We start from the raw sequence: 23,045 nt of genomic DNA, 5'->3' as shown, positions 1-23,045 counted from the left end.
TTTAAGGCTGAGGACATACTGAAAATCTTCATTTCCATCCTGTGAAAAGCTTAGTTCCTTAAACTTTTAGGTCTTACGTGGTACATGACTATTACTGACCCAATGGTGTACGCCAGGAAATAAGGAAGTGGAATGACTCAAAAGTTTCAGTAAACAATCACTCTATTATAACAGAGTTACTTAACTTTGGAAGCAGACTTTGGCTATGGGCTGTAACCATTAAAGAGGATTTAAAAATCATGAACCAGAAGGGACTGATTAGCAGTTAAATGTACTTTTTAATTAAACAGTCCCATAAAACGAGCATGACACCATTTCCCACTGTTTTTGCCAGATCTGATGATAATTGTTCCTCAACTAGAGTGTGTGGCCGTGTTTTTGAACCATTGCGAAGATTTCAAATATATCTCTGTTCTAACACATCATTGCTTTTGGTTTTTCTTGCATTTGGGTCATCAGAACACAATATTGATTCCAGATCTCAACTATCAGTGGGTTCTGTCAGTACTATTTGTTGATTTTTTTATTTCTCTGGTCAAATATAATATCTTTAATAACTTGAGTGGTTTAGGATGATGGTGAGAGTATCTATTTTTGTTCCTTGTTTAAAGAGATTTTCGTTTAGGCTTATAAATATTAAGTAGAATAATCAGTGTAGTTGGTTTTTTTAAACTGCCTACTTTAATGGTTCCTGCTGATCACCTTTCATACATGTTTTCCACAGTTGGCCTCTGTAAACATGCACAGTAAGTCTGGAATTCAAGTAAAGCCGTGGAAGAAAACTAACACCTTCTTAGTGAGATTGGTGGTTGGGGTTTGTCTAAAAATGCCACAGGACCAAGTTCTTCCTGTGCACTGAAGAATCTTGTTTCTCCTACTAAATAGAAATATGTTGTTTATTCGCCGATTCTCAGGTTTGAAGAACTTCGGCTAGGATATCATCCAAAACCTCAGTGTATATGGTGAGGTCCCTCACTGTAAGCCTGTAATAAACCAGCTGGTCTTATATGCATCCCCTTCCCCTTTAGTTTTCTGCTCTGTAACTGTGGCCAAAAGAGGAAAATTCTAGATTTTTATTATGTTCATCATCATCAATAACAACAACCCTAGTTTTTCCAAAATATCACTTCCCTTATTTGAGCTGTGAGTGGGTCAGAGGCCCAAGGAAGCAACACCATATTGCTTGGTGTTGAGGGATAGGTAGAAAATTCTTATCAATCTAGAAGTTACTTCTTCAATCACTAATTTTTCCAAATGATGCTAAACAACCAACCAGCCAAACAAACAAAAACCCTAAGATGCCTACAGGAACAGTAGGATTGCTCAGAACAACAGCGCAGCAGTGAAATGAAGCACTACTCTGTTTGTCCCACCCAAAGAAACTGTCCTTTCTAGAAGGCATCAGGTCTACAGATAAAATTTTTGTAGTCCTTTTCATTGTTGTCTTTATGTTTTGAAGAGATTCTGGTATGACCCAAATCATTAGAAAAAAGTCTTTGCAACAGACACACCTTTGCGCGACATTTTCTAAAGCCTACTGGTGCATTGGGTTCAGGGCTATTCATAAGACATGATGGAGTATTAGGGGTTCAGCCAATGTGTGGTAGCCCAGTCCTGCTTGAGGGGCTGATTGTTGAAAGCATCAGTTCTTTCCAAGGAATAAGAACAGCAGAGCAACTGCTGTGGAGGTTGCAGTCAACCTCCTCGGATATCGAGGACTTTGGGTGCTGATTTGACTCTGGGAGCCTTCAGGGCCTTGGGTGATATATCGTGCCATCACTCTGAATGGGAGGCCTAGAACAGAATTCTGTGACTTAGTCGGCACATGATGGTTTAATAGGAATTGTAAGGGATTAAAATGAGAACTCTTGACTGGTGTAATATTTTCAGAATTCTCTTAATTCACTTGGCCATGGTAAAATTCCAGTCAAGGGTAGTTTCACGGTCCTGCACAAAGAGCTCAATACTTTTGACACTTGGAATCAGATGAGAGACTCAGCCCCTGTGACTGGGGGTGGAGGGAAGTAGAGGAAGCTGGGAACGGCTTTTGGCAAACTGTTCTGTACCCTGGAATCAATGCCAGATTCAATCTCAGTTTATGGGATACAGTACAGGTCGCATAGGTGGATTAGTAATTGGCTTTGCCGTGGAAATAGTCATTAAATGACCCATTCCTTGCTTGAACGGGGTCGGTTTGTTCTTCCGGTTGTGGTATGGAAGATAAATGCCTATGGTCTCATCCACCGACAATGATAGACACTTAGCTTGAGTGATTTTGTTGGATTTTTCTAGCACTGTTGCTTATGTAAAACTAACAAAACAAGGGGACGGAGAGAGGCTGGAAGCAGTCTTGATCCTGCAAAAGGGGGTCATTGAAGGCCCAGTTCTGTCCCAGGAGCCTCTCCTGCCAGCACCCCTTCCTGCCCTTGTGGGCAGCGGGAGGAGTTTTCTGGGGAGCTGGGGAGCTGGGACTGCATGGGGCGGGTGCATGAGTGGGTGTGTAGAAGGCTAGGGTTGCTGAGGGAAGGAGAAGGGTTGTGGTAGCTGTCCTGTGCTGCCTTCTAGACTGTCAGTTGATTCTGGTTAGAAGGGACTTCTTTCTAAAGGAAGATTGTGAGAGCAGAAAGTGCCATGCATGATATCTGTAAACATCTGTTTGGTATAGGTAGAAAAAGGTTAGCTGGCTATACAAAGGAGAACAAGGTGAGAATGGTGAGCGGGACCAGCAGGAGGCAGAGTGGCAAACTCAAATCCTAGTCTAGAGAAGTCAGCTTGTTCTTGGAGGGAGGGGCCAGAACTAAGGGATATCCCTGGCTCAAGCTGCAAGTAGATCAAAGTTCAGAGGCCTAACGGGAAGAGAAGTTTCAGCAAAGGTTGATCAATGAGTATATGTTTTGTTCACTAAGGAGAAAACTATTCAGTCAATTGTTAATATGGAAAACAGAAACCAAGCACAGCTGGGGCCAGTGATTGGCCTAAAGCAAGAGAGCATCCCATCATCATAGTGCAGAGGACATTTCTTTACTGTGATGGCAAGCATGCAGGGATGGGAGAGTCTTTCCTGTAGCTGTTTATGAAGATCAGCTAGGCGCTCCACTGCTGCCCTGCGCCACCCTCCACCCAACTTGGTGCATCTCTGTTAGTTTTGTACACTATACTAAACTGGGAAGATAAGTAGCATTTTGCTGAGGTTTGAGTATTTCTGTCAAATTATGGAACTTGAGGATGTTACAGGAACACTTGATTTATAAGCCATCATGCTGATAAAAAATTTGTTAATCCCACCAGGTGAGAATAAGACCACATTTTTTGAGCCAACTTTGAAGCAAGCTTTATTATAAATACTAGCTAGGACAATGGACTCTGGCCATGTCTATACCTGGGATCCCCAGAGAATGACCACAAATTACAATACAATAGTCGGGTGCTTATAAAGGCAAAACCCGCAAACCCACAGGGCTACGACATACTTCCCATCTTCATCCAGTGCGGGTAAGCATACATCCTGCCTACACACTTCCCACCTATGTGTGATCAAGCAAGTTGGGCAACCAATCCTGTTTACAAAAGTGAAAATAAGTGGCTTGTTACAGGAACAGAAGCCCCCAGCATTCCAGGAAGTTGTCTGTCCTTGGGCAAGTAGGACTTACAACTTAGAGGCATTTTTGTTTGCACAGTAATTTAAACTTACAACTTTAGCCTTCAGAAACTTTCAGAGGAGAGAAGGGACTGAAAATCTGCTTTAAAAATATGCCCCAAACTCCCAAATCTGGGGAAAGGAAAGGACAGTTAAGGAATCCTGTACATAGCAAATTGGAGCAAATCAGAAGAATCAAAGGAACAAATTAGAGAGAGCTGCCAGAGAAGAACAACTCATCCTGTAAAGGGCCTGGGTAGGGCTAAGGGCAGAGGTTTCAGCAGAATATATAGGCCTACGAAGAGTGTTGATATAGCCAAAGTTTGATAATCCTTCTGCAAAGTGTAGCAGAACTGCCCTTCATAGACTAAGCTGTAGTGCCCTAGAAAAAAAACGGTGGAGAGAGTTTCCTACCAGGTTGGCCCTTTAACAGGTGCTAAAAGGAATCTAACAAATGGCCTCTGGTAGAGGATGTTCATCAGCAAAACATGACAGCAGCACAGAGCTCATTTGTAAAGGGTAAGTGTGGGGCCTGGGAGGTGATTCAGCTGGCAAAGGCTTTTGCCTCGCAATCCTAACAAGCTGAGTTTGATTCCTATACCATGGTGGAAGGAGAAGTCCCAGTCCTGAAAATGGTTACCTCCTCACACAGGCGGTCAGCTGCTTGAAGCCTCATGGTAACCACAAAGAGGGTTGGTTATAGAAAGGAGGTGAGAACAGTGAGTAGTACGTAGCTACACAGGCACACACAAGTGAGAGAGAAGAGAGAGAGGCAAGATGCTTCAAGACAGTAAACAACAAAATGTTGGTAAGGAAGTTACAGGTACATAAAGACTAACCTGCTAAGCAGAAGACACAAAAAAAATTAATGAATGAATGGAAAAAGTTAGCTGTCTACACTGTACATGAGATGCTATAGAAACATGGGCTGAAAGTGGTGGTGCAGGAGTAAATGGTAAGCCAAGTAAACTATTAGCTGGCTCGTTTTTTTTCTCCTCAGTGAATAAAGCGTATTCATTGATCAGCCTTTGCTTAAGCTTCTCTTTCCTCTAGGCCAGTGGTTCTTAGCCTTCCTGCTACTGCGATTCCTACCCGTTAATACAGTTTCTCATGTTATGGTGATTGCCAATCATAGAATTATTTTGTTGCTACTTCATAACTGTAATTTTGCTACTGATATGAATCATAATGTAAATATCTCATATGTACGATATCTGATATATGATGCCCGTGAAAGGATGTTTTGAATCCAAGGGGGTTGCAACCCATAGGTTGGGAACTATTGCTCCAGGCCTCTTTCAGCATGAGCCAAGGTATAGCCCTTCTTTCTGACCTCTCCCTCTAAGGTCAGTAATTTGACAGAAGTACTTGTCCTTCCCAGTTTAGAGACTTATTTTTTCTTTCTTTTTTGGTTTTTTGAGACAAGGTTTCATTGTGTAGCCTTGGCTATCCTAGAACTCATTCTGTAGTCTAGGCTGGTCTTGAATTCACAAAGATCTGGTTGCCTCTGCCTCCTGAGTGCTGGGATTAGATATTAGTGTATGGTAAGTTGAGTATGTTTCGTTTGGTAAGCATAAGATTAGTGGTTCTCAACCTGTGGATCATGACCCTTTTGGAGGTCGAAAGACCCTTTTAGAAGGGATTGCATATTAGATATTCTGCATGTCAGATATTTATATTACAATTCATACAGTAGCAAAATTACATTAATGAAGTAGCAATGAAAACAGTTTCGTGGTTGGGGTCACAACAACATAAGGAACTGTATTAAATGTTGCAGCATTAGGAAGGTTGGGGCATAGGACACTCCAGAAGCAAAGGTGTGGTGCTGTAATGCTAAGAGCACCCACTTAGAAAGCAAACACTTACAACCTCAAATTCTTAAAATACATAAAGCAGTTAGGGACAAAGGAGAAACAGCAGCATAATGGACTTTCTTATGAGAGCTCTGATTGTGGAGAGGACATCCAAATGGAGCATTAGCAAGACAGCAGGGGACTTGAGCAATACTGTAGACCAAATGGACCTAAAGACATTAGCAGGCCATTCCATCCACTAGAAGACACTTTCAAGTGCATGTACAGCATTCTCCTAAGAAAGATCACCTATGAGGTCATTACATCTTAACAGTTCTAAGAATATATCAAGCATCTTTTTGACCACAGGGAAAAGTAGAGACCAAAGTATATTCATGAATACTTTTTAGGGTAAAAGAAATTGAAGGGGAAACTAAAAAATATCAGTGACAAAAATAAAATACAATGGATTTAAACTTGAACAGTTAAGGCAGTTGTAAACTGTCAACATTGGTGCTGGGAACTGATCCTCTACAAGAGTAGTGTGTGCTCTTAACCACCCAGATATCTCTCCAGCCCCCAGATCTATGTATATGCCCATAAGTGCAGATTCTATACAAAATTTGTTAAAGGGTAAAGAGTGGGAAGAGTAACCAGGATGCACTGTGTGAACTTGTCAGAGATTGAAATTTAATAGAAAATGCTGATTCTAAAATTCACACTAAACTAAAATGGACGTAGAAGAACCATAGAATCTTAAAAAAAAATAGTGTGGGAAAATTCATACTCAAAACAGTACAAAGGTATAGTAATCAAAACTGGTACTGGTTAAAATAAACCAGTAGAACAGGAGCCAGGAACAATGATATACTTAACCATCAATTGACTTGAACTAGGCTAAGGCAATTCAGTAAGAAAAACCTAGCCTTTTCCAAAGACAGTGCCAGAGCCAACATTTTGATGTCCAAGTAGAAAAGAATTAAATTGCATCACTGCTTTATCTGTGTACAAAAACTATTCAAAATAAATAAAAGATGCAAATATTATAGCCAAATCTGTTAAATTATTAGACAAAAACAGTGTTTTAATGATCATGAGTTAGTTTTTTTATGTTGCATTTAATGCACAAATAGCCAGAGGGAAACACATTTAACTTTATCAAAACAAAATACTTGTGTGCTACAGAGGGCACTCAAAATGAAAGACAATCTAAAGAATGAAAGCAAAGTATTTGGAAATCATATCTGATAGGAATATGTGGTATGTCTGAATGTATCTGCTCCTCCAAAATTAATTATTTAAACCTGTAAGCACCAAGATAAAAGTGGGTGTTTGGGACTGAGATTTTGAGGGCTCTGCTGTTATGAGTGGCACCTAGTACCCTTTCAGTAGAGACTCCATAGAGCTGTCTTGTCCCTTCTTCCATGTGAAGACGCAAGGAAAAGTTGCTGTCAGTGGCACAGGACATGACATTTCATCTTGTTCTTAGACTTCCCAGTGTGCAGATAGATTTGTATTTATAAGGAACCAGCTCCATTGAATTTTTTTTTTTGTAACCTCAATGGATTTTTAAAAACCTAATTTCTAGAATAGAAGCAGAACAATTACCATTAAAAAATAATGATCCAGTTAAATAAACAGGCAGTGGATTTGAATGGGCATCTTCACAGACAAGATGTAGATGTAGTTAGGTCTGCCTACTTACTACAGGAAAGGATGCCAGCATTGTCGGTTGTTAGGGAAATGAAATTCCAACCACAGTGAGATGCTGTTTCACTCCTAGAGTGGCTATCAGAACCACAGATTGTAGCAGTGAGGAAATGGAGAAATTAGAATTCTGAGAGTATAAAAATAGTATAATCGTTTTAGAAACCAGTTTGATAATTTACAAAAAAGTTAAATGTAGGGTTACCATATTGATTTAGAAGTTATGTTCTTAGCTATGTATATCAAAAGAATTAAAGACATACCTTTATGTAAAAACTTCTAAATCATATATATATATATATATATATATATATATATATATATATATATATAACTTACAAGTAATGCAAAAGAGTGCTAGCATTATCAACAGCATTTTTTATGGCCTCAGGGTACAGATTAGAATGAATAAACATAAAGTGGTATGTAAACAATGTAATGTATTCAGCCTTAAAAGGATAAAAGCACTGGTAGATGCCACAGCATTGATGAACCTTTAAAATGCCATACATTATGAAAGAAGGCAGACATAAAAGGCCATGCAGTCTATAATCCTAGTTAAAAGGCTCACATCAGGTAAGTCCCACTCACTTTGGCATGTATGTTATTGTCCTTATTCAGCTCAGGTTTAAGCAGTCATGTTGGTGAGACTTTATGGATGTATCTTCTGACATTCTAGGGTACACAATCTTACAGCAAACTCCCTGATCTCTGGCTCTTACAGTCTTTCCACCCCATCTGCAATGTTCCCTGAGCCTTAGGTATAGGAGTGTTTTATAGATGTATCCATTGGGACTGGTCTCCCACAGCTCTGCATTTTGATTGGTTGTGATTATCTGTATTCGTCTCCATCTGTTGCAAAAGGAAGTTTCCTTGATGAATAGTGAAGACTACACTTTAAGGACAGATATTTAGAATATAGTTAAGGATTGTGCTGGTTTAGTAAAGCAGTAATTGTAGGTTCTCCTCTAGTATCCATGACTTCACTAGCTCCGAGTAGTTAGCTAGGTTTCCAGTACCAGGTTCCCTTCTTGTTGAGCAGGTCTTAAGGACCATTTAGAGAGTGGTTGGTTACCGACAGGGTGAGTGTGCCACTACTGCACCTATAGTGTTACTGTGCCTGTAGTGGTTGTTGGTGTGGGTCACAGACATCATAGCTGGATAGGACTGATAGTTGCCTTCCTCCTTTGGAAGCTTGTATGATGCCTTCTGGTATCATGAGAGCTGGTCCTCAGGGAAGAGGCATTCAGGTTAAGTTCCAACTCAGGAATCTCTGGGCCCTGTTTCTGGTATGCATGTTATCGTCAGCAGTAGGGACATATTTTCCATCTCTATGGGGCAACCAAGGGTAGTAGCAATAGGCTATATGTTTTGGGAGTCTCTTAGACAGTTGTCTTAATTAGGATTTCTATTGTTACAAAGAGACACCATGGCCATGGCAACTCTTACAAAGGAAAAATATTTAATTGGGGTGGCAGTTCACAGTTTCAGAAGTTCAGTCCATTATCATCATGGTGGGACATGGTGGCATGCAGGCAGACATGGTGCTGGAGAAGGAGCTGAGAGTCCTACATCTTGATACATGGCAGCAGGCAGTGAACCATCTCACTGGGTGTAGCTTGAGCATAGGAGACTTCAAAGCTTAATGTAGCTAGAGATTTCCTGCCTGGCCCACAGTCAGGACAAATCTCTCTCACCCGCCAGTCCCACAGCTGCTTAGACCCAACCAAGTAAACACAGAGACTTATATTGCTTACAAACTGTATGGCCGTGCCAGGCTTCTTGCTAACTGTTCTTATATCTTAAATTAATCCATTTCTATAAATCTATACCTTGCAACGTGGCTCATGGCTTACCGGCATCTTCACATGCAGCTTGTCATGGTGGAAGCTGGCAGTGACTCCTTCTGCCTTCCTGTTCTTTCTTTTCTCCTCTGTTAGTCCCGCCTATACTTCCTGCCTAGCCACTGGCCAATCAGTGTTTTATTTATTGACCAATCAGAGCAACACATTTGCCATACAGAACATCCCACAGCAGCTTACCCCCACAGTGACACATTTCCTCCTACAAGGCCACACCTCTTAGTAGTGCCACTCCCTATGGGGGGCCATTTTCTTTCAAACTATCACAACAGCCCTGGCTAATAACTCAAAGAGGACTTCTCATGTCTGTTATTGGGGTTTTTGTTTTAATAAGTAGCCACTACTAAGACCAAGAGAGTACCACAGAAGCAAGCTACCTGCTGATTTGTTCTGTGACTTGTGAGGTACTCCTTGATAGACATGGCAGAACTTCACCAGTGAGTGTTTATTAACGCATGCCACACTTTAGAATTTACTGCAAAGCCACAGGAAAGGGTTTTGGGCGATGTGCTCCAATATGATTGATGGCTTTCTGCTCAGCATAGCAGGCTAAGCTGCGTGAGTCTTCTCCCTGTGATGCTGAATGCTAGAGAAGCAGGTCTTGTGGGCTGGTTGGAGAGGTGCTGGCCCCAGCACGGCTGGGCGGCTCTTCACACCTTTGGCTGTCCTTGCTGAACGTGAGGCCTCCTGCCTTCTGTCAGCAGAGCATGGTTTAAGGTTCAGTTGGTTTTGAAGAGCAGGAGATAAGAAATGTTTGGAAGTGGGAAGTTGATAAGCTGGCTCAGTAATTGCCAAAACCTGTTAGCAATTAGGATACATACTGTTTTATTTGGTTAAGTGGAAGTCTTGGGTATTTATCTCAGACTATGTAAACAAAATGTAAAATATGTATCTGTTTTTATTTCAGTGTTAAATGTTTCAGAGAATTTTATTTTAAATTGTTGCAAAAAACAACGTATGGTAGCTTAAAAAAACATTGAACAGTATAGAAATGTTAAGAATGAAAGGTAATCGTTTCCTTCTTGTATCTGTTTGCGTATGTTAGTCTTTCCGTGTACATATGTATATTCTGCCAGTGCTGTTTTACATGGGACATTGCACACTGTTTGCTCTTGGCTCTCATTGTTAGAAGTAATGTGTCTTGTGAAGGTCACTTCCTGACCCTGGTTTTGTGCGGAACACCGTGTCAGCTAAGCATACGCCACAGGCCTTTTGTGAAGTGGTGCAGCTTTGCTTGTGAAGTTTAAAGTCCGTGATGAATGCAGTTTGGTAGCTGTGGGAACAGAGACAGAGTTTGCTAACAACTGTTGTTTTGGCTTTTGAAGTTATATGTTTATTGTATTAAACAGTTGTCCATGTTCATGTTGCTGGCTGTGCACACTGTAAATTTCTGTGACATTTGAAAATGTTTTTATTTTCCTTTAGAAAAAAACCTGCAAAAATGTCTCTTTATCCATCTCTTGAAGATTTGAAGGTAGACAAGGTAATTCAGGTATGTTTGCTTTCAGTTTTAAAAATTACTTCATAATGTGTTCACTTATGAAATGAAATGGGAAGCATGCATTTGTTGGTGTAGTTGTACGTCTGTTTAGGTCTGTTGTAGACTAAAATGTTACAAGAAGACTAGAAATTCTTTAATATTTCTCTATATCTATAGTATTTCTTTTTTAGATAAACAAAACTGTTTGTGTGTGTGTGTGTGTGTGTGTGTGTACCACAGACATGTGAGTGCAGACTCCTGTGAGACCAGAAGAGGTCTTCCTGGAAGCTAGAGTTAGAGGTGGTTGTGCACTGCCAGGCTCCTGTGCTGGGAACAGAACTTGGGTCTGCTTCAAGAGTACTGTACTTCTCCACCTTAACTTCTGAGCCACTACTCCAGCCAGATAGTATTTCTTTAAAATTTGTTTTACAATCTTCAGAGGGCTTAATTTTCTTAGTACAGTTTAAATTGCATATAGCTCATGTAAGTTGGAGTGTATAATATGCATACCCACCTTAGATAGTCGTAGTTTTATGTAAAGTTGGTGCAGTTTTCTTGATACCACCCTCAGGTGAAAGGAGAGTGAACAGAATAGAAATAGCAGCTCAGCTGTCCTAGGGACTGACCTAGTGGCCCTGGGTGGGGAAATTGCTTCGTAGACAGTTTTCCAGGAAGGCTATTGAAATGTGGCTTTTAGCATCTGAAGTGTTCAGTCGAGCTGCCCAGGAGGGATGATTTTAAGCTGTGAGCAGCATGCTCTGTCATTTTAAATAGATGCCGTTTCTTTCTGTAGTGTTCAGTCTTCCCCCTCTGGTAATTTTCACAAAGTTCATCTGAACATGTACTTTTTTCAAAAAGCTTTTATCTGAAACATTCACCCTAAAACAATTAATATTACATTAAGGGTTAGCACACAGATTGCAAAGCATAATCTTTGTCCATGTTTTTCTTAATGGCTGTGTATGGAATTAAGCTTAAATTAACCACAGTTGGCTTTTAGTAGAGCGTTTTCACTTTGAAAATACAGAAGGCAGTTGATGTTGGCGGATGTTTTCCTGTAAAAAACTTCAGTTTATGTCAGCTGACCCCTTTAAGAGAAGCAGGTTCCTTTAGAGGACCTTCAGTATTCAGAGCAGAGAGCTAGCTGCTGGGAGACAGAACCGGGCCAGGTGGAGGTGGGGTATGGCTCTTCTGTTCCTACTAGATTTCAGACATTCCTAGTCCAGTCTCTTGGACTAGTTCTGCTTCGTCATCTAGGTGAGTGACTGGTGTGTTTTTATCTTGAGACGCCCTGGCAAGAAGTTACAGAGGAATGCAACACTCCTTCTTGTCGTCTGGCTCTTTGCACTGCAGCAGTGAACCGGCAGTTCATATTTTCTAAGTGATTTTTATAGTAGCCATTAAGCCATGGCTTTCAGCACTACATGATCAATCCTAGAACCATTTTCAGTTCCAAACTCTTAACAGCCTATGCTTGTCTGGTATGCATGAAGCCCTGGATTCAGTCCATCCCCAACATTAAACTGAGCAGAGTGGCACATGCCTATAATCCCAGCACTTGCGAGGTGGAGGCATGAGAATCAAGAGCTGATGGTAATGCAATATTCAACTAAATGGGGAATTTGAGGCCAGCCTGTGTTACATTAAACTTTGTCTCCAGTACCAAAAGAAAGCACATACAGTTGATTTATTTGCAGGAGATGGCTAAGCATTGACTATAAATAACATGTATTGTATAAATAAGTGGTGTCAGTTTTTAAGGTACTCCTAAAATTTTTCATTTATAGGCTTCCTTTGGAAAGTAAATGGTTGCTGAAGTATTTAAAATGAAACTTTGAGTAAAACTTCAGTTGTTCATTTCTTTGGGAAGTTCTAGATATAACTTATAAATCATATAAGAAAGATAATGTATTTATGATATTGATAGAATTTTCTTTTCCAGGCTCAGACTGCCTTCTCTGCCAGCCCTGCCACCCAAGCAGTTTTGGTGGATGTTTCTGCTGCTTACCCTCCAGATGGAAGTAGGTTCATACTTTGGGCTCATTTTCTTTGGACAGAAATACATACAAAGCCTTTTCCCCCTCCCCTGAAATTCAGAACCTAGGATTTTGACATGTTATATGAATTTGTGATTAATGATTTAGTAGCAATAAGGAAAAATGGTTTACTAAAGAACTAACCTGTATAATCAAGAGAGTGATCTCTGAGTATGAAGGTGTGTTTTAGGGCATAATTAAATTGTATTTTACTTGGACTCATAGGCCTTAACATTGTCGGTTCATTAACGGGAAAGCACTCTTGCATGGGAGCTAAGCTTTCCTGACTGCTGTAGCAGCTCGCAGACACTGAGCTGCTTCCTTTCACCTTTGCCAGGGAGCTTGGGAAGCTTCTGACTAGCTCCCATTGGGTCTCACATCAAAGCTAAGAGTTACTCTCCAGACTCCATACTGATTCAGGGGCTTCAGGACAGTGCTTTAAGACATTGGGATACAAAGTCAATAGTAAATTCTTAAGTTTCTGTGGCCTTTCATCTTCTGTGTGGCCATCTAACATTATTCTTTGGAGTGAATCTACTCTGAAGTCAAAGTAGATCATAGGAAAAGATTTTAGAAGTAGCACACTTCTAAAAATGTTAAATATTGTTAATGTTTAAAAATTCTGTTTGCGTGACTTCATTGAACTATGGCTGCCATTCTTAAAGTGGTAGGAAACTGAGCAAATTCACAAGCTTTGCCTTTTCCTCCTGTTACGTGAGAGGAACCGTCAAGTCTCATAGCTGTTCACGGAGTGAGTTGAGCAGTTGTGACAGTGAATACTTGGGTTGTTCTGAACAGAAGAATTCATGCCATAATCCCCAAATTTCTAATGCATAGGGTTATCTTAAACAGAAAGGGCAAGATCATTTATTTAGAAAAGTAATTTTTACCTTTGAGTAGTCACCCCTCTGTATTCTCTATTTCTGTCTAAATTTTTTAATCTGTACTGTGAACATGCAACAGCCATTAGCGTTGGGTGATTGTGTATGATAGTATCCAGCAGGGGTCACAAGTTGACAGCAGGGTTTGCACAGGTCTGCTGATGGCTAGAAGGCCTTCTTTTCTTTCTACTTATTTCAACTTTAAGCCTTGCTGTCTAGCCCTGGCTGGTCTCAGGTCTGTGGCAGTCCCCCTGCTTCTGCCACATGACTAGAGCTCTGGCTTGTAGCCATCCCCACCAGCCAGCTTCAGACCATGTTAAATGAGGGACTTGAACACCTGCAGATTATGAACCCAGTGCTTTGGCCACAAAGGGATGACTGCATAGGAAAGCCCAGACTATCTCAGATGTATTTATATTTTAGGGCTTTCACATTAAACATTTTATGGATCTTTTAAATATGTCTAAATCTTTGTACTTTAAATGTGATTTTTTTTTTATAAAACACAGTAAGTCCATAGTAAGTTATTATTTTGAATATTCTGCCAATGCCTTTTTCCTCATTTGTTTATATTAGATCTCTATCCTAAACTGTATCCAGAGCTCTCCCAATACATGGGATTGACTTTAAATGAAGAAGAAATATGTACAAATATGCCCATGGTCTCTGGAGCACCAACCCAAGGGGTATGTACAGTATAATTTTGAATTCTATAAAATGCTCTTATATGTAGATGTAAACTCTTTCATAGGGAACTTACATATTTAGAACATTAGTGTTGACGTCTCAGATTTTAGATTTTTCTTTTGTTTGTTTGTTTTTTGAAACAGGATTTCTCTGTGTAGCCCTAGATGTCCTGGAACTTACTCTGTAGACCAGGCTGGCCTTGCAGAGATCTACCTGCCTCTGCCTCCTGAATGCTGAGATTAAAAGCATGCACCACCACGCCCAGCCTGATTTTAGATTTCTTTATAGATGTATTTCTGAACATTGTTGCCCACTGTTGGATTATTGGGTCTTTGTCTCTCTTTTGTCTTTTGCATTTTGTCCTTTCCGAAAACATTGTGGTTGGGCCTCTGCCCTGTGTGCTCGTTTTTTCCTTTCTAGTTGTATTACTGCATTGAGTTTTGTACTTCCGACCTCAACTGTTCAGTTGTTTCTTCCATAGTTCAGCAATTCCTACTTCAGACAGTATTGCAGTGAGGATAGTTAGTCATGGGAAGTATATATCTGCCATATTATTTTGCTCACAATTTTATTTTTCCTCTTATAATTAGAAGCCAAGCTTCTTGTAATTAGACTGAGGTGCTAGGCTTACATATAACATATAGCACTTGATACGATTATAGTTACATATTTCATGACTGAATCTACTTCTCTTCTTTTGCCATAATGCCACTGTTTAATACAGTACGTGGCATTTATTTATTGAAATTTCAATATTTATTGAAAACTTACTTGTATTAGTCAGGATCCAGTTGAAAACAAGAGTATTTCAACTGAGGTAATTTTAAGAAATTAGATAGTCAGAGATTTCCAAAGGAAAAAGTAGAACCAGTTAGAACTGTAGGGAGCCAGCTGCTGTCCTGGGATAGAGTGGACAAGGTGCTTTGACTTTGGGAAGCGTTTCTGGTAGCTGCAGCCCCCTGAGGGGTTGGGTGAGTTGGTAAGAGGTGGCTCAGTACCTCTCTTGCAGAGGAGCTCCAGAGAATCTAATGACCTCTCCTGGCTCCCTTGGGCAGCCACACAAGTGGCAAATACTCAGAGATGTACATATAGATAATTATATAAAAGTAAATCTTTAAAAGGAGGTATGGAGAAACAAAGGTTAACTGCTATATTTATAGAAAATTTGCCGGGCGGTGGTGGCGCACGCCTTTAATCCCAGCACTCGGGAGGCAGAGCCAGGCGGATCTCTGTGAGTTCAAGGCCAGCCTGGGCTACCAAGTGAGTTCCAGGAAAGGCGCAAAGCTACGCAGAGAAACCCTGTCTCGAAAAACCAAAAAAAAAAAAAAAAAAAAAAAAAAGAAAATTTATCTTCTCATATCGAAAAAAAAACCCAATTATAGGTATTCTTTAATGCTGAGCCTCTGGCTAGTGTGTCTGACCTCCTTTGCCCAGGTCTGCATTCTTTGTTCCCTTTAATGTAATGAGCACACCAGGGCCCCTCCATGTGTACATTTCTGGCCTCGAAGGTAACCTGAAATTTCCTTTAGAAGTATCTGCGTGTATAAGGCTCTTTGGGGTGCTCGTTTCTTTTTCTATCATTTTGTTATATTTAATTCGTTCTGGAGATTTCTATTAACTCTTCCATGTAGTGACCAATTCATTTCACATACCATATGTTTTTTGTTTTTGTGTTCCATCTAGTTGTTCTCTCCCCCAGCTTTATTAAAATTATGTATATGGAAGGTGTACAATGTATTGCATATCAATTTGTGTACGTTGTGAAATGGTCCCACAATCAAGCCAATGAATATATCTATTCCCCTAGAGTTACAACTTGTAGTATGTAGTTATAACACTAGCAAGTTCAGTTACACGGTAATTAACGCGTGGTTACTGTGCTGTTCATTAGAGCCCAGAATTACTTTATCATTGAAAGTCTGTGTATCTCCCCATTTCTCCTCTGCCCACCCCTTACCCCACAAGTATCCTTCTGCTCTCTACTTCTGAGACTCTGCATTTATTGTTTTCATATTAAGAACAGACTAGACTGTCATTCTGTCTCTGACTTACTTCCTTTAGTGTAAGTCCTCCAGGGTCATCCATACTGTACAAATGCCCATGTTTTAATGGCTGGAGTAATATGCCATTGTGTATTTTTTTTATTCATTTATCTGTTGACAGACACTTTGTTTCTAAGCTTTGGTCACTATGAATTATGCTGCAGTGAACATGGCAATGCAGGTATCCTTGGGATATAGTGATTTTATTTCCCTTTTGATATTTGCCCAGAAGTGGAATTGTTTGATACATGGCAAATGTGTTTTCATTATATGAGGATCCTCCATATGGTTTTTCATAATGCTTATATTAAGTACGTTTGGTGTATGACAGTGCACAAAAGTTTACCAACGCATCTGTCTTTTTGGTAGATACATTGTGAGGTGGTAATGTCATCTTCTGGTTTTGATTTATATCTGCTAATGATAAATGATCCCTTTCACATACCTATGAGACATTTGTTATCTTTGGGAAAAATGTCCTATGTAGGCTTTTTTGCCTATTTTTTAATTACTTGCTTTTTTGCTGTTGAGTTTTGAGTTCTTTATACATCTGGATATTTGCCCCTTAATACATGATTTGTAGATAACTTCTTCATTCCCATGGGTTGCTCTCAGTTTGCTGAATGCCTCTTTTGCTGTGAAGAACATAACATGTTTTGAGACAGGGTCTTTGTAGACCATGGTGGCCTTGAACTTAGAGATATACCTACCTCTGTTAGGATCAAAGGTGTACACCACCATGCCTGGTCCCAGCTGTGAAGAACCTTTTTAAGTTTGATGTAGTTTTACATATTTTTGCTTATGCTTCTGGTGTGAAAAATTTTTTAAAAATCATTGCAATATATATATATATATATATATATATATATATATATATATATTTGAATGAATAGTGTGAATGTAACCTATGAATACCACAAATGTGATTAATATCATGAGTGTAATTAATGAATATCATGAGTGTAATTTAAAAAATAAAAAAATAATTATTGTCAAGATTAGTATTAAAGAGATTTGTCTTGCATTAAGCCTTTTGAATCCACTTGGAGTTGGTTTGTATGTTTGGTATAAGGTCAGCCCCAGTTCCCCTGCCCTGCATTGGACGCTTCAGTTTTCCCAGTCCCATTGTACATGCATGGCAACTTTGTCACGACCAGTTTAATATAAATGTGAAATGTTTCATTCTTGACCTAAGTCCTTGATCATATTAAGTTTAAGTTGGTAATTTTATGATTATACCACAGAAATTCTCTGGAAAATGCATGTTTCAAAAATCCTGAGTGACCTCTTGGTTCTAGGAAAATATCTTCAAAATGAAGGTGAACGAGCATAGTTGTTGGTGACAGGGATGTTTTCTGAGAAATGGTTCATTTGCTGCTTTTTTTTTTTTGTTGTTGTTGTTTTTTGTTTTTCGAGACAGGGTTTCTCTGTGTAGTTTTGGTGCCTGTCCTTGATCTCACTCTGTAGACCAGGCTGGCCTCGAACTCAAGAGATCCTGGCTCTGCCTCTCAAATGCTGGGATTAAAGGTGTGCACCACCGCCGCCTGGCTCATGTGTTGCTTTCAATGCTGTGGCAGCTTCATGTAGTGTACTTACCCAGCCTGAGGTCTTATGACCTCATTTGACAATGCAGTCTTTAGAGATTGCTGCCACTTAAGTGTTCTCTGATAGAGATAGTTCGGCAGCAGATGATGATTCATACACAAGAGTGCCAGTTGAGTTAAAGTAACAAGCCTGGAGCAAAGTCCATGAGTCTTATCTATCCAAGATAATGGAGTAAACTGCTAGAGGACCGAAGAAATGAAAACCAGTGCCATTACTGTAGAAATCAACTTCACTGGGGGGTCTTATTTTTGGAGCAATATTTCTTAGAACTAGAACTGAGCATGCTCCAGTTTTCTGTCGATTACTTTCAAGGAAAGTGCTTCTAGACACTGACAGATATGTACTGTTCCAGCAGTTGGTAACAAGACCATCCAGTGTGAACTATATGGTAGCACCTGTGACAGGCAACGATGCTGGAATTCGAAGAGCAGAAATTAAGCAAGGGATTCGTGAAGTCATTCTGTGTAAGGATCAAGATGGAAAAATTGGGCTCAGACTTAAGTCAATAGATAATGTAAGTATTTTTATTTCTGAAATATTAACATCAGACAATTAGAAATGAAAATAGTTTGGCTAGCTGTAACAACACATCTACAGTGAGGAATATTACAAATCTACTGACTTAATTTTTCACTTCCAAGTGGAGACAGCCTGTGCTGGAACTTGTAAGCAGATCACCATGAATGAGCTTTTCTTTTTGATTCTCTTTACTGAAATGAATGATGTCACTAGCTTTACATAAACCCTATGACAGAGTTTGTATGGTAGAATTCTGGGCTTGGCATAGGGCAGCATATGTGAAAGCAATGGAAAAATTGACAGTGAGAATTGGGTGTCCATTTTTAAACTAAGTGATAATTATTTAATTTGTGAGATGCTTTTGCAAAGTTGGTTGTTCTTTCTGTCTATAAAATTTTAACTTGATGACCATTTGTGAACAAGTTCTTTGTAATTCAGGCAGTGAATCCCCTTGGCACACTAAAGACATGAGACCAGGTTTCCCAGATACATTTTAAAATGTTACAGACATGGTGGGTCTCATAAACCTCAGTTTATGATTTTCTTTTTTTATAATTAGTGTCTTTCTGGATTCTGTTTCAGTCTTAAGACTTCTTAGCTCAGTGAGTCCAACTTTCTACAGACAAAATTAGTATGGCACACTGTTGAGCTGAATGATGCTGGTCTTGGCAGGAAATGCCAGCACCACCTTTCTACTCAACGGGCTGAGAGCATGGTGTGTGTAGCCCTCAACACATGTCCATTGTGCTTGTAAAGCCTTGACCTCACTGATGTTCTCCTCCTCTTGCATGCCTGCAGGATACTGCAGCAGAGATTCTCCAGGCCCATTCTCGTTTGGCACCATTCTAGTTGGTGTGGTGGGGCGCTGCCTGTGCATAGCACCTCATGGCAGAAATCCTGTCTGCCCATCTTAGATTGTAGGGAAGGACTAGCCTTATAGATGTGTCTGCACATCCCTAGCTTTCCTTTTACGTTTGTCCATTTGGTTCAACATCTGATTGAATTTACATAAGTATCAATGTCTGTGTGAGTTAGTTGTTAGAGGTACCCTTCTGAGTTTCATAATGGATTATTTATAAGCATTCATGTTATAGTTAACATGTTTATCTTTTTAGCTTGTTTAATCTCAGCTGTATTGATACTTTAAGAGATGTGGAAAGTGGTATTTGAACTAAAAAAATGGATTACCCCAAACTATCATTTATCTTTAAAATTTATTTAATTTTATGTTTTGAGTGTTGGCCGCATGTATGTGTGTGCACCACATACACGCTTGGTACCCTCAGAGGTCACAAGGTGATACAAGATCCCCAGGAACTGGAGTTAGACATGGTTGTGAGCCACCATAGTGGTGCTAGGAACTGAACCTGAGTCCTCTTGTGTATATACTTAAGCAGGAAAACAACTCACCAGACATGCAGTGCTTGGTGTGATCAGAACCTGCAGTGTAGAGATTTGCATTGGGCAAAGTTGCTCGTTCCTGTAACTTGACTTTACTCAGGGTGATGTGACCAAGGATGTTCAGGTAGGTCCCGGCTGAGATCTGTTTATTTTTATTTGTTTGGGGGTATTATTGCTTTAATAAAGTTTTATTTCTTTTTAAGAAATGACTTGACACTCGGACAGTCCTAGGAGGATTTGTCATCAGCCACTTTCTTGGCCACAGCAGTGGAAAATGATAACCTCCTTTCTTCTTATCTAGGGTGTATTTGTTCAGCTAGTCCAGGCTAATTCCCCAGCCTCCTTGGTTGGTCTGAGATTTGGGGACCAAGTACTCCAGATCAATGGCGACAACTGTGCAGGTTGGAGCTCTGATAAGGCACACAAGGTGCTCAAGCAGGCATTTGGAGAGAAGATCACCATGACCATTCGTGATAGGTGAGCTGTGACCCAACAGTGGAAATGGAGCTTCAAGTACACTTTGGTTTTCATTTCAGTGTTCTGTAAATACAGCTTTCTACTTTCGCTTTTTTTAAAGAAAATGTTGATTCATTACAGTCATGGAGTTGCTGCAGTTGTGTGCTACAGATTTTTCTAACATAGATTCTTTTTATAGAATTCTGCTTTTGCTTATATTCTTTACTGCACTTTATGGGATTCTGTCCGCTAGGCAGTAATTTTTCTGTCTGTCTCTCTAGAAAGGATGTGTATGCTAGAGGAGTAACTGACATGGTAAAGACTCTGTGGGCTCACTCTGCAGCCCACTGCTTAAGCATCCTTAGCAGGGCCCGTTGTCACGAGGACTGAAATAGACACAGAGTTCCCAAGAACTCAGTTTTGAAACCAAATCTGGTCTCTGGGGTGGTTGTGCAATTAAGTAAAAGAGGATGAATCGTTGTGCAATTAAGTAAAAGAGGATGAATCATTCTGCATGGTGGGTAGTCTATTTTTATCTTAAAATGACATTGGTCTAAAAAATTTTATTAAATTCCTAAATATATCAAAAATTGAAAATGGAAAAGTCTTATAATTTTTTTTAGTCTGTAAGCAGAATTTCATAAAGTTGGACCAGGGATGGTTAAGAGTACACACTGTTCCCAGAGGACCCAAGTTGGGAAGGGCACAACTGCCTATAACTCCAGCCCCAGGGGCTCCGACACCTTGTTTCTTCATAGGCACCTGCACTCACATGCACAGACCCACCTATGTCTTTTTTAAAAAGATGTTAATGTTGCAAATAAAAAAAAATCACATGTTGAAATTAGCCAGATCCAAAGACTGTCTCAGTGAATCTCTATACAGAGTAGCTATTTGGAACAGAAGCTGTGGAGCTTCACATTGGATTTTATATTTTCACTGTGGAATATATTTTCTGACACCCACCACCATAAATCAATCCATGAGAGTTAAAATTAGTAAAAATAATTTCTTATATTCATTTGTAACTAGTGTTCACTACCTGAATTCAGTCCTTTCTCATGCCCTAATATTTACTCTTCCTTGTTCTTTTTCTGTTATGTCATGTGGGCCTTTGTTAATATAAATATATATATATTTCACTGCCTAGGTCCTGCATATAAAGAATGTGCTTATTTTCTAAGATTTTGTTACTTTGAGTAATAGTATAAGTCCATTTTTCTTGCAACTTTTATGAATGCATTTTTCTTTAGAGCTGAATACTAGTCCTTTATTTATACACACACACACACACACACACACACACACACCCATATATACATTTTACCCATTTATCTGTTAATGAACATCTAGGTTAATTCTAGTTCGTTGCTATAGTGAATAAGTAGCAACGAGTACAGGGCACATGTATCTGCAGTAGGGTATGAAGTCTCTGGGTGTATGCCCAGGAGTGAAGTAGTGGGATCATGTGGTAGTTCTATTTTTAATTGCTTGAGAAACTTCCAAACATTTCCACAATTGGTGTATTAATTTGCAGACAGACACACAGATCCCATTTTGATAATAGCCATTCTGACAAGTTAGCTAATATATTCCAAAGTAGTTCTAATTTGCATTTCCTTGGTGGCTAGTAATACTGAACTTTTTTTTTTTGAGACAGGTTTGTGTAGCCCTGACTAGAACTCGCTCTGCAGATCAGGCTGGCCTGGAACTCACAGAGATCTGCCTGCTTTTGCCTCCCCAAGTGCTGGGATTAAAGGCATGCACACCACTGCCTGGCTTGTGGTCCGTTTTTATTTTTGCACAAAGTGAAAGAATCTAATTTCATCCGTCCGCGTCATTTCCTGATTAGTCTTCTTACTACGTTTTTGCCTTCATTGCCAAAAATTACATGGGCATAGCTTTACCACCTTATTTATGGGCCCTCTTTCTGTTCCATTGGTCTTCTGTCTGTTTAATGCCAGCACCAGACTTTCTTTATGACTATAGCTATGGTATGATCTGTGGTTGAGTATTGTAAAACCCCAACAAATGTTCTTCTTTAGATTGCTTTGGCTATTTGTGATCTTTTAAGGTTCCAAATGAATTCTTGAGGGTTTTTTTTTTATTTTTTCCTAAAACTTTGAAATCTGATATCAGAATTTTAATAGGTATTGCATTAAATGTGTAAATTAATTTTGGTGTAATATAGCTATTTTTACAATATTCTGCCAGTCCAGTTGCATGGATTTTCCATCATCAACTATCTTCTGTGATTTCCTTTTTCAGTATCTTGAAGTTTGTACTGGAGAGGTCTTTCACTTCTTAAATAATTTTAAACATTTTGCATAAGAGAAGTTTTTTTTTTAATAAGTGGGACCAATAGGAAGATATAGCTGCAGAATTTCATAATGTGAACAAACCAGGTGGCCTTAAAATCTTAAGTAACACTATGGCAGAGTTGCAGAACATCAGCATGGATTACACTGCATGGCAGCATCTGAGACAGATGCTCATGGCCTTTGTAATAGTAGTTTGTGCCTCCCTTACAGTCAGGCTTGAAGAATCCTCTCATTGCTTCTCTGGTGGCTTTTTTTGTTTTTGTTTCTGTTTTTTTTTTTTTTTTTTTTTTTTAATTTCTTACCACAAATTAGAGCAGACAGCTTTGTCTATAATCCCAGCACTTGAGAAGATTGGATTGCATATAATGAGACCCTGTCTCAAACCAATAAAGCTGACATGATGGTTCAGTGGGTGAGGCATTCACAACCAGGCCTGATGTCAGAACTCATGTGGTGGACAGAACTGACTCCTGCAACTTAACCCATATACATGCACCTGTGCACATACAATCAATAAATACAGTGTTTTAAATTTTAAATGCCCTAAGATCAGTTGGCTCCCAGAAATATTGAAGGTATTCAGTGATTTAGTTTAAAGCCATCTCGTTGTTAATG

General features: G+C 39.5%; 1 protein-coding gene across 7 annotated transcripts in view; it reads left to right on the top strand.

The window, feature by feature from the left end:
* The window catches only part of Sdcbp (syndecan binding protein), a 41,325-nt gene that overhangs the window by 14,970 nt on the left and 3,310 nt on the right, over positions 1-23,045 (top strand). For 4 of the 7 annotated variants that reach the window (XM_076563942.1, XM_042270876.2, XM_076563943.1 and 1 more), the window contains exons 2-6: positions 10,428-10,494; positions 12,425-12,503; positions 13,976-14,085; positions 18,086-18,247; positions 19,955-20,130. In XM_076563942.1, coding sequence (XP_076420057.1) covers positions 10,444-10,494; positions 12,425-12,503; positions 13,976-14,085; positions 18,086-18,247; positions 19,955-20,130 — 578 coding nt within the window. In that variant the 5' untranslated portion in view covers positions 10,428-10,443. The remainder of the gene's footprint in view (positions 1-10,427; positions 10,495-12,424; positions 12,504-13,975; positions 14,086-18,085; positions 18,248-19,954; positions 20,131-23,045) is intronic. The other 3 variants (XM_076563944.1, XM_016007467.3, XM_076563945.1) reach the window with 1 other exon arrangement.

This window comes from Peromyscus maniculatus, chromosome 2 (genome assembly GCF_049852395.1).
Source record: "Peromyscus maniculatus bairdii isolate BWxNUB_F1_BW_parent chromosome 2, HU_Pman_BW_mat_3.1, whole genome shotgun sequence".
Classification (NCBI taxonomy): domain Eukaryota; kingdom Metazoa; phylum Chordata; class Mammalia; order Rodentia; family Cricetidae; genus Peromyscus; species Peromyscus maniculatus.
The sequence above is the reverse complement of the archived record's forward strand: the minus strand, read 5'-3'. Positions and strand labels throughout refer to the sequence as shown.